The 12,104-nt window shown below is 42.1% G+C and overlaps 1 protein-coding gene and 1 long non-coding RNA gene across 2 annotated transcripts in view; one reads left to right on the forward strand and one right to left on the reverse strand.

The window, feature by feature from the left end:
* Nucleotides 1-737: 737 nt before the first annotated feature.
* LOC106612912 (uncharacterized) overlaps nucleotides 738-12,104 on the reverse strand; it is a 30,521-nt gene continuing 19,154 nt past the window's right edge. The window contains exons 5-6 of the long non-coding RNA XR_001330392.2: nucleotides 1,856-1,977; nucleotides 738-1,702 (exon numbers count right to left, since the gene is read on the reverse strand). This is a non-coding gene — a long non-coding RNA (uncharacterized lncRNA). The remainder of the gene's footprint in view (nucleotides 1,703-1,855; nucleotides 1,978-12,104) is intronic.
* On the forward strand, nucleotides 5,915-7,632 carry c15h3orf80 (chromosome 15 C3orf80 homolog). Its single transcript, XM_014214570.2, has one exon. It carries the CDS (start codon nucleotides 6,289-6,291, stop codon nucleotides 6,931-6,933), a length of 645 nt encoding a protein of 214 aa, XP_014070045.1. The 5' UTR covers nucleotides 5,915-6,288; the 3' UTR covers nucleotides 6,934-7,632.

Genomic DNA, 12,104 nt, shown 5'->3' on the forward strand with positions numbered 1-12,104 from the left:
TTTTTCTCCATTAATTTTCCCCATAGGAATAGAGTGCCACAGTGGATACATCATAATACCCATATAACCTAGCTGTCAAACAAGGAAATTGTTCTAAATGTTTTTTCACCATTCATTTTTCCCATAGGGGATTTTAGAACCACTTCAAACAAGGTCTGTGTTTCATGTAGGCTTTCACTGGTGTGACATTTTGATAACTGTGTAAATCTCTCACGGACAAGTTTACTTTTATCAATATATTCGTCTCTATTTACTCTCAGATTCGAAAATGCTAATTAGCATCAAAGTAGAAAGCATGCAAGACTACAAATCTCTGCAAGCTCCTGCACGTCATCTCTAGCTGACACCTTTGCTGTCAGCTAGCTAGCTACCTTGATCCAAAATGAACAATGAAAATAGAAACTCATATGTGCTGGTTTATTTATGCATTTGGTCTTCTGTCTTTTACAGAATACCATCCTAGTAGCAGTCAGGTATTTACATTGTTCCATGAATATTATACTTTTGCAAAGTAGCTAGCTACCCACCTACATGATATTAGCAACATACCCTTATTTTACCATATCCTCTTCTCCTTCAGCCAGGGGAGGTCTATATTTAATCTCTTATAATTTCTGCCAACTATATGAACGAGGTGAAATCTACTTCCCTTCATGGTGTCAGAATCCACTGCTGTATTAAAGCGATTCAGAACTAACTTGTTGCCATGTTCTGTTGCAGATTGAAAGCCAGATTAATTCATTGCAGAATGTATCCATAATCATGAATAAGCATATTTATTTGATAGGAATGCATCTAGTCACCCATCAATCACATCAAACACCTGAACTCCAACAATGACATTGTTTTAAATAAACAAAAATACTAAACAATGCATACATATGCCTATAATACATAACATATAAACATCTGACTTGAAGTAAAGATTAAATGATGTATTAATCAATGCTACAAACCTGGGACATCGAAGATCACCATATGAACTTCTATTACTATCAGAGAGCACACATGTTCTTCTGATTTTCCATTTTAGGAATTAAACCAGCACAAATAACACAACATGTAAAACAGAATATTGTGATTTTTGGTGGGTGAGTTACAAATGGAGAAACAACTGGATATGTAAGGTAGGTTTAATATAAAATAATAGCTCACCTCCAGCAGAATAAGAAACACACTTAACTTACTCAAAACAAGGAAGCCATGCCTGAACGCAGCTATATCAACACCCTTCTGGTCAATGTAACAGGCCCATATTGCTGATGTCAGCTGTGAGCAGAACATTTACCACTGCATTCAGTCTGAACCACAAAATAAGCAGGACAGTATTACACTGGTGAAAAAAAAGTTACAAAAACAGTGCACCACAACACTTTGTAACTTAGTCTAGACGTTATCAAATCAGCAGAAGAACCAATGTAGGAAGTAGCATAGAAAAAATGGGTGAAGTTAGGGTGGGTTTATAGAGATAGGATGGAGAGATCCAAAGTGTCTGAAGTTGAGGGACCATGGGGCATGAAAGGCAGTGTGGAATAAGGGGTAGGTAGAGGGATGGATGGCTGTGGAATAAACATAAAATGGGGGCTGGTGTGCTTCTGCAGCCCCTTTAGGTCGTTGTCACAAATATCCAGTCATACACATGTTCTCTGTGTGTCCCTCATTCCGTCTCAGTTGCAGCATTCAAACCGTGGTCATCGTGTGTCTGTGAATCACAACATTAAAGACAATGAGTGATCACAGCATTTCCAGAAATGAAGCCATACCAAATACAACTTAAGCATTGAGGACAGCCTTTTGTTGACAACATGGCGGTTTACACTATGTCTACTGTGTGTGAATGATAGAAGAATCTTACCCAAGCTGTAGGTCCATTTCAGTGTGTGGTCACTTAGGCCTGCACATCAACCAGTATTGGGACAATTGGAGACTTGGGATGCTTGCTCTCAAAGTTCTGCTTGAATGTCTTCTGGTCTGCGTCTATAAAGGTCAAGTACAAAATGGAGGAAGTTAATCTGTGGATTAGATTGAATACAAATTTGACACCAGAGGAGGCTGGTGAGAGGAGCTATAGGAGGATGGGCTCATTGTAATGGCTGGAAAGGAATATTGGAACAGAGTCAAACATGTGGTTTCCATATGTTTAATGTGTTTGATACCGTTCCATTCCAGTCATAGCAATGAACACATCCTCCTATAACTCATCCCACCAGCCTCCACTCGTTGAAACAAATAATAAACTAGGCACACACAGTACCAACCAATACTACTCACCTGACAGACAAGGCAGGTGTGGACCAGTGCTGCCTTCGCTGCAGTCTTCTGGTCCACAGCTGCTCCCTTAGCAGCCACTGCCTTGGCATCAGTCAACTAGTTCAACTTCAAATTGAGAGTGGAGCATGTGTTATACAGTTGAAGTCGGAAGTTGACATACACTTAGGTTGGAGTCATTAAAACTCGTTTTTCAACCACTCCACAAATTTCTTGTTAACAAAATATTGTTTTGGCAAGTTGGTTAGGACATCTACTTTGTGCATTGACACAAGTCATTTTTCCAACAATTGTTACAGACACATTATTTCATTAATTCACTGTATCACAATTCCAGTGGGTCAGAAGTTTACATACACTAAGTTGACTGTGCCTTTAAACAACTTGGAAAATTCCAGAAAATTATGTCATGGCTTTAGAAGCTTCTGATAGGCTAATTGACATAATCTGAGTCAATTGGAGGTGTACCTGTGATGTATTTCAAGACCTACCTTCAAACTCAGTGCCTCTTTGCTTGACATCATGGTAAAATCAAAAGAAATTAGCCCAAAAATTGTAGACCTCCACAAGTCTGGTTCATCCTTGGGAGCAATTTCCAAACACCTGAAGGTACCACGTTCATCTGTACAAACAATAGTAAGCAAGTATAAACACCATGGGACCATGCAGCGGTCATACCGCTCAGGAAGGAGACATGTTCTGTCTCCTAGAGATGAACGTACTTTGGTGCGAATAGTGCAAATCAATCCCAGAACAACAGCAAAGGACCTTGTGAAGATGCTGGAGGAAACAGGTACAGAAGTATCTATATCCAAAGTAAAACGAGTCCTATATCAAAATAACCTGAAAGGCCGCTCAGCAAGGAAGAAGCCACGGCTCCAAAACCACCATAAAAAAGCCAGACTACGGTTTGCAACTGCACATGGGGGCAAAGATCGTACTTTTTGGAGAAATGTCCTCTGGTCTGATGAAACAAAAATAGAACTGTTTGGCCATAATGACCATCGTTATGTTTGGAGGAAAAAGGGGGAGGCTTGCAAGCCGAAGAACACCATCCCAACCGTGAAGCACGGGGGTGGCAGCATCATGTTGTGGGGGTGCTTTGCTGCAGGAGGGACTGGTGCACTTCACAAAATAGATGGCGTCATGAGGAAGGACAATTATGTGGATATATTGAAGCAACTTCTCAAGACATCAGTCGGGAAAATAAAGCTTGGTCGCAAATGGATCTTCCAAATGGACAATGACCCCAAGCATACTTCCAAAGTTGTGGCAAAATGTTTTAAGGACAACAAAGTCAAGGTATTGGAGTGGCCATCACAAAGCCCTGACCTCAATCCTATAGAAAATTTGTGGGCAGAACTGAAAAAGTGTGTGAAAGGAAGGAGGCCTACAAACCTGACTCAGTTACACTAGCTCTGTCAGGACAAATGGGCCAAAATTCACCCAACTTATTGTGGGAAGCTTCTGGAAGGCTACCCGAAATGTTTGACCCAAGTTAAACAAATTAAAGGCAATGCTACCAAATACTAATTGAGTGTATGTAAACTTCTGACCCACTGGGACCCATTGTGATCCTAACTGACCTAAGACAGGGCATTTCTACTAGGATTAGATGTCAGGAATTGTGAAAAACTGAGTTTAAATGTATTTGGCTAAGGTGTATGTAAACTTCCGACTTCAACTGTATATCAATACTATCTAAATTAATCCCACCGATTGTACCCATAGTACAGAATAATGACTTAAAAGGGTGGCCATCTCCAGATTTGAATTGTAGGGGTGTGTATAAGCTTTTGTTCCAGACCAGCTCATACCTGAATACAAATCATAGCCTATCACCGTGATATGTTGATTATTTAAGTCAGGCGTTAGAGCTGGGCTGGGACAAAACCCTTTACACACTCTTGCTCTACAGAACCTGCAATGATTGAGCTAATCTTACCCCACACATCTATGCTTGATTCAGATTTTGTCCGGTCTGGACCGGCCTTGATTTCAATGTCCACAGTCGTCCGGTCTGGACCGGCCTATATTTGGCCCAAACATAGATGTCTATAATTGGTTCAGATTTGGTCCGGTCCAAATCTGAGCCAATCATAGACATCTATGTTTCACAAGTTTGGACAGAACAGTACAGCACAATGCAGAACAGTAGAGCACAGCAGAGTACAGTAGGCCTACATTACATAGTATAGTACAGTACAGTACAGTACAGTACAGTACAATACAGTAGAATATAGAGTACAGTGAAGTAAATAATAGTAAAGTATAGTGTACTCTATTGTATCCTACTTTACTCTAATGTACTCTACTGAATTAAACTCTACTGTACTATACTCTAATGAATTAAACCATACGGTACTGTACACTACTGTAAACGATTCTGTACCATACTGTACTCTACTGTAGTCTACTGAATAAAGCTCTACAATCCTGTACCATACCATACTGTACTGTGCTCTACTGTAGTGAACTGTGCCGTACTGTACTGTGATGTTCAAACTTGTGAAACATAGCCTAGACATCTATGACTAGTTCACTGTAGGGATGGTGCCAGGTTTCTACCAGACGTGACGCTTGGCATTCAGGCCAAAAAGTTCAATCTTGGTTTCATCAGACCGGAGAATCTTGATTCTCATGGTCTGAGAGTCCTTTGGGTGCCTTTTGGCAAACTACAAGCAGGCTGTCATGTGCCTTTTACTGAGGAGTGGCTTCCGTCTGGCCACTCTACCATAAAGGCTTGATTGGTGTAGTGCTGCAGAGATTGTTGTCCTTCTGTGATGTTCTCCCATCTCCACAGAGGAACTCTGGAGCTCTGTCAGAGTGACCATCGGGTTCTTGGTCACCTCCCTGAGCAAGGCCCTTCTCTCCTTATTGCTCAGTTTGGCCGGGCAGCCAGCTCTAGGAAGAGACTTGGTTTTTACAAACTTCTTCCATTTAAGAATGAGGGAGGCCACTGTGTTCTTGGGGACCTTCAATGTTGCAGACATTTTTTGGTACCCTTCCACAGACCTGTGCCTCGACACAATCCTGTCTCAGAGCTCTACAGACAATTCCTTCGACCTCATGGCTTGTTTTTTGCTCTGACATGCACTGTCAACAGCGGGACCTTATATAGACAGGTGTATGCCTTTCCAAATCATGTCCAATCAATTGAATTTACCACAGGTGGACTCCAATCAAATTGTAGAAACATCTCAAGGATGATCAATGGAAACAGGATGCACCTGGGCTCAATTTCGAATCTCATAGCAAAGGATCTGAATTCTTATGTAAATAAGGTATTTGTTTTTTATTTTTAATACATTTTGCAAAAATGTCTACAAACCTGTTTTCGCGTTTTCATTATGGGGTATTGTGTGTAGATTAATAAGGGGGAAATCAATTTAATACATTTTAGAAATGTAATACATTTTAGAATAAGGCTGTACAACAAAATGTGTAAAAAGTCAGGGGTCTGGAAACTTCCCGAATGCACTGTATGTGCAGTTGAAATTTGTCCATCGAATTTACTGCTGCTAATGTTGTATTTTCAACATCTGGAACATACATATTTTTTTTACATCTGGAAAATAACAAAAATACGTATTTTCACTTTTGTTTCAGCACTTAAAATGCACTGGATTTCAACAAACCCAAAATACTTATTTAACGTCTAGAAAATACACATTTTCGACAACCGGAAAATACGTATTTTCACCTTTCACTCGGCACCTAGAATGCACCTGACTTCAACGTCTGGAAAATACGTCATTTTGCTTACTGGGGGTCTTGTCCCGCGCACTCACACCCTGTAGAAGAGGCTACTCGTCTCACTCGCAGAACCGGAGGAGCTGGTGGCTATATTATTCTACAGTAGCTGTCTCCGGAGAGCGAATGAAGGAAGAGGATTGGAACAAACAGGCAGCAGACATAGTAGCTAAAACTGCTGTGGACTCTAACTCACCAAAAGAGGAACCAGACGGCAGGCAGGCACGGACGCACAAGTCTATCCTAACCGGACGAACCGACTAGTAAATGGACATAATGTTTAATCTATCCACCGGCAGCAGAACGTTCATATACAGCATCACCTTTCTGTCCGCGGTCGTGATTTCCTCCTGCCACGCGCTCCGCCGCTGTGGGGACGTCCAGTGCGTTGAGGGCCAGCAGTGCTGCCCCCCTACCATTACCGGCAACGGTAGCGCGAGTTCCACGGTGCGCTGCTGCAAGCTCCCGCTGCATATATTCTTCGACAACGTGGGCTGGGTGACGCGCAAACTATCGGGCATCCTGATCCTGCTGCTCCTCTTCGCAATGGGCTACTTCATCCAGCGCATCATCTGCCCACGGCCGCGCCGACACCCCGAGCACCCCGAGGAGCCCTCTCTCTTCCACGGACACGCCACCGCGTCCCAGGACTCCCTACTGGACCGGTACCCCGAATACAGTTTTGGGGACTTCACCTCGCCAGTGCTGCTACCCGCATATGACGAGGTGAAGTACCTGCCGACCTACGAAGAGACCATGCAGGAGGTGCACAGAGACCAGTCGGATGATAACTTACTGGTCCGGTCGGAGGAACCTGCTGCGGACCGAGGGACGAGGGGAGGACCGATACCCAGAGAAGAGGGACAGGATACTTCAGGACACAACACACGCGCGTCACGGAATTCTGTCTGACTAAATGTGATGGACTATCCAATTTAAGAATTGTTATTTTATTATGAACTAAAGGAGAGACTTACAGGCTTTATATATAATAACTTAAGTGCAATTACAATCTGTTGCAATGAATGTTGAAAATAATATGAACTGGCAATTTGGTCAATGACGTGAGTTTTATATGATTGGGCGGATGATTCCCCTTTTGTAAGCAAATTAAGACTTGGTATGAGAAAAGGAGACAATAAAAGAGATATGGTTGCTATAATTGGCCCTCTTTTGTGTATTGACAGGCAGCTAATTTGGCGCCGGTACAATCACATTAAGTTTTGCTTAACGGTTCAATTTACAAAGGCACCGTGAGACAGTTGGCTTTCTCCATATTTTTATTTTATGAGATGAGATGAACAGGCTGAGAATGAGTTTTTGAGTCTGCTGGGCCTGAAATACGTCTATTCATTCTTATATCTATATCCTAGAAATCATGTCATATAATAGTATTTGTCGTTTTTCACACATGTACAACTGTGTATTAATATGCATGCGAGAATTGGAAATGTTTTTGTTTTTTTCTTCATATCACAACTCTCCCAGTCACAGGCTGGGTCTATGAGAATCACCTAGTGCTGTGCAGTTTTCAGTAGCCTAGTGGGGATTCAAAATGAATAGAATAGTCACACCATGAAATGAATACAAATACTCTCTCCAACACATCTACATAAGCTATGCCTGACATTTTGTTACATCAGAAAGTTCTTTTATCCAATGTATCAGAGAGCTCAGCTCACACATACTGCATCACGAACACATTATCTCCTCCCTCCCTCCTCAATGAGAGATGATGATGATCCTAAATACTGATCCAAGGTCTAGTTACCATGTGAGTGAGCAGACCACCTCTGATAGTTTATCTTTGATGTAGTGACCATAGTTGAATGACAAAACATTCACCATCATCAGCATTAGAGCACTTGATTACAGACATGCCTTGCATGGAAAAAGGCAGGAAGATGACTGATAGACAATACAGACAGTCATAAAGACAGAAGTATAGAATAGACAGCAGTAAATAAAGAGCTAAGCTGGCAGACATAAAGCTGAAGCTGCAGACTGAGATAGCTGGTATACAGGAGAGATCAGTGAACAGAGATTACACCCTTGTCTGTTTATTGATCTGTCTGTCTGTCTGTCTGTGTCTGTCTGTCTGTCTGTCTGTCTGTCTGTCTGTCTGTCTGTCTGTCTGTCTGTCTGTCTGTCTGTCTGTCTGTGTTGCTGGCAGACAGCAGACCAGTTAGCAGGCAGGTACATTTCAATATCTTAATGCTCAATTCTAAATCGATTTGTAGCCCAGGAACCAGAAATAATATACAGTTGAAGTCGGAAGTTGACATACACTTAGGTTGGAGTCATTAAAACTCGTTTTTCAACCACTCCACAAATTTCTTGTTAACAAACTATAGTTTTGGTAAGTCGGTTAGGACATCTACTTTGTGCATGACACAAGTCATTTTTCCAACAATTGTTTACAGACAGATTTCACTTATAATTCACTGTATCACAATTCCAGTGTGTCAGAAGTTGACATACACTAAGTTGACTGTGCCTTTAAACAGCTTGGAAAATTCCATAAAATGATGTCATGGCTTTAGAAGCTTCTGATAGGCTAATTTACATAATTGTTGTCAATTGGAGGTGTACCTGTGGATGTATTTCAAGGCCAATCTTCAAACTCAGTGCCTCTTTGCTTAACATCATGGGAAAATCTAAAGAAATCAGCCAAGACCTCAGAAAAAAAATTGTAGACCTCCACAAGTCTGGTTCATCCTTGGGAGCAATTTCCAAACGCCTGAAGGTACTACGTTCATCTGTACAAACAATAGTAAGCAAGTATAAACACCATGGGACCACGCAGCCATCATAACGCTCAGGAAGGAGATGCGTTGTCTCCTAGAGAGGAACGTACTTTGGTGCGAATAGTGCAAATCAATCCCAGAACAACAGCAAAGGACCTTGTGAAGATGTTGGAGGAAACAGGTACAAAAGTATCTATATCCAAAGTAAAACGAATCCTATATCAACATAACCTGAAAGGCCGCTCAGCAAGGAAGAAGCCACTGCTCCAAAACCGCCATAAAAAAGCTAGACTACGGTTTGCAATTGCACATGGGGACAAAGATCATACTTCGGGGACACATGGGGACAAAGATCATACAAAGATCATGTCCTCTGGTCTGATGAAACAAAAATAGAACTGTTTGGCCATAATGACCATCGTTATGTTTGGAGGAAAAAGGGGGAGGCTTGCAAGCCGAAGAACACCATTCCAACCGTGAAGCACGGGGGTGGCAGCATCAGATTGTGGGGGTGCTTTGCTGCAGGAAGGACTGGTGCACTTCACAAAATAGATGGCATCATGAGGCAGGACAATTGTGGCTATATTGAAGCAACATCTCAAGACATCAGTCAGGAAGTTAAAGCTTGGTCGCAAATGGGTCTTCCAAATGGACAATGACCCCAAGCATACTTCCAATGTTGTGGCAAAATGACTTAAGGACAACAAAGTCAAGGTATTGGAGTGGCCATCACAAAGCCATGACCTAAATCCTATAGAAAATTTGTGGGGAGAACTGAAAAAGCATGTGTGCGCAAGGAGGCCGAAAAAACCTGACTCAGTTACACCAGCTCTGTCAGGAGGAATGGGCCAAAATTCACCCAACTTATTGTGAGAAGCTTGTGGAAGGCTACCTAAAACGTTTGACCCAAGTAAAAAAATGTCAAGGTAATGCTACCAAATACTTGAGTGTATGTAAACTTCTGACCCACTGAGAATGTGATGAAAGAAATAAAAGCTGAAATAAATCATTATCTCTACTATTATTCTGACATTTCACGTTCTTAAAATAAAGTGGTGATCCTAACTGACCTAAGACAGGGAATTTTTACTAAGATTAAATGTCAAGAATTGTGAAAAACTGAGTTTACACGTATTTGGCTAAGGTGTATGTAAACTTCCGACTTCAACTGTAGCTGTGTCCAGCTAAGCTTATGATAGACTAGGTGGCATTTTTGGCCATACTTTTTCAACCTTACCTATCCACTCTTCTCAGATCTACACAGAAAATGACACAGGGAGTAGGGTTCTATTTGGAATTGGGCAATAGATTTCTACATTTACAAACTACTCCTCTGTGCACAGCCTAGGATACAGCCACATCCTCTCCACAGTAGGCTGGGAAAGAAAAGTCATCAATCTTTCTGTGGAACAGTGGACTGTTGAGATGCACCAACTCTCCAAGAACTGGTTTATCTGAAGTGCATAAGAGTGGATAAGCAATGAGAAACTAAAGGATACTCATTAGGAGTTTGGGTTATAGGAGTGATGTCAGATAAATACTGTATGTGCTTTAGCCAGGCTTCCTAGTCTCAATGATACCATCATCTTCAATAGGGATTCTGACCATGGCCGTTATGGATCACGATAATGGGAAAGCTAGTCTGTCTGACTGGAGGGTAATCCTATACCGTCCAGCCAGGGCCGGCCTGTTGTGTTGGACACTGATGGATTTCCTCCACAGAGGAAATTGGTGGATAAGAGGAGTTTACACAAAAAAGCATTAAATCCACTGATGGATGAATGGAGGGAATGAGACAAGATGCAGACACATTACACATCACAGTACGTTTTAGTGACAGAATACAGATATGGTATTACTGGAATTTGTGATTTAACAGTAGAGATCACATTTTTGCATCTTCGGCTCTGAGGCTCTCCCACTCTGCAGTGGAGACAGCCTCTACAAGTCCTCTGCACTCAGGCTGTGAGTTCAGGGGCCTAGGGCACGCTCCAATCCTCTATAATCCCCAGCATTAATATTTCATCAGATGGAGTAAAACTCTGCTATTCTGCGCTTTGAGGAGTCACTCGAAGGAGATCTGAATTCAATAATGAGACAGACTGCTGACATGACTTGCTGCCACCAGCATACCACTCTTCATCCCACTGCTGGCGTACTTCTGAAGCTAAGCAGGGTTGGTCCCTGGATGGGAGACTAGATGCTGCTGGAAGTGGTGTTGGAGAGCCAGTAGGAGGCACCCTTTCTTATTGTCTAAAAAAATAATATCCCAAAGCCCCAGGGCAATGATTGCCCTGTGTAGGGTGCTGTCTTATGGATGAGATGTTGAACGTGTGTTCTGACTCTCTGTGATACCTAAAGATCTCATGGCACTTATTGTAGGAGTGTTAACCCAGGTGTCTTGGCTTAACTCCCAAGCTGGCCCCCATACCATCACAGTCACCTAATCATTCCCAGCTTACAATTGACTCACTCATCCCTCTCCCCTGTAACTATTCCCAAGGTCGTTGCTGTCAATGAGAATGTGTTCTCAGTCAACTTACCTGGTAAAATAAGGTTTAAATATATTTTTTAAATAGTGTCACCAGCGCCCCTGGAGTGTTGGTTAGAGTACATTGCTTAAGGTAAAAGTATTGTGTAGTTGTGTCTACAATCATGACAAGACAACTCATAAGTATTGAGATGCTTTGGAAACCCAGGCCATTTTTATGGGGTGTGTAACAGCCCAACCCGAGTGTGAGAAAAATAGACAATATACGGTAATTCTGTGTATCTAACAACTGATTATGCCAATGGAGCAGTTATTCAATGCATTAGTGGGAAAAACAGCAAAGAAACCAAGGCCAGATCAATGTGCATTAAGCTCCTCATAAATCCTACATTATGCCCCGTCAGGGTCTGAGCTTTGGTAGTAGCAGCATGGTTTGGATAAAGCGTATTCAATTCAGTTTGTGTGTCTGAGTGTTATCTGTGTGCTGTGTGTTTGAACATACTTGTGTAAGAGTTCAGGGAACACGTGCTTTGAGATGTGTGTATTCCGGTGGTAAGACGTAAAACCTGACTCCTGGCTGATACAGAGTGCTGCTCCTCTTGGGTCAGAGATGACTGGAGAGCTTCCACACTACCACTGGCATCATAGCTACCCGTCCCCCTCTCTCTAACTTTACTCTAGACAAGAACGGCCTGACTGCAGTTAGCTGGGGAAAGATGGAGGTAGTTCATTCTAGCCTGCACTTAGGACAATACCTGAGTGAACAGGGATCGATAGGATACAAAAACAGAGAGAAAAAGAGAGGACATGAAAAGAAGGGGGTGTGAGAGAGGCTGAACTTAATG

Source organism: Salmo salar, chromosome ssa09 (assembly GCF_905237065.1).
Source record: "Salmo salar chromosome ssa09, Ssal_v3.1, whole genome shotgun sequence".
Taxonomy (NCBI): Eukaryota; Metazoa; Chordata; class Actinopteri; order Salmoniformes; family Salmonidae; genus Salmo; species Salmo salar.

What these genes read in the sequence shown, in the direction of transcription:
- c15h3orf80 (XM_014214570.2), top strand. Translation starts at nt 6,289, where the DNA reads ATGGACATAATGTTTAATCTATCCACCGGCAGCAGAACGTTCATATAC.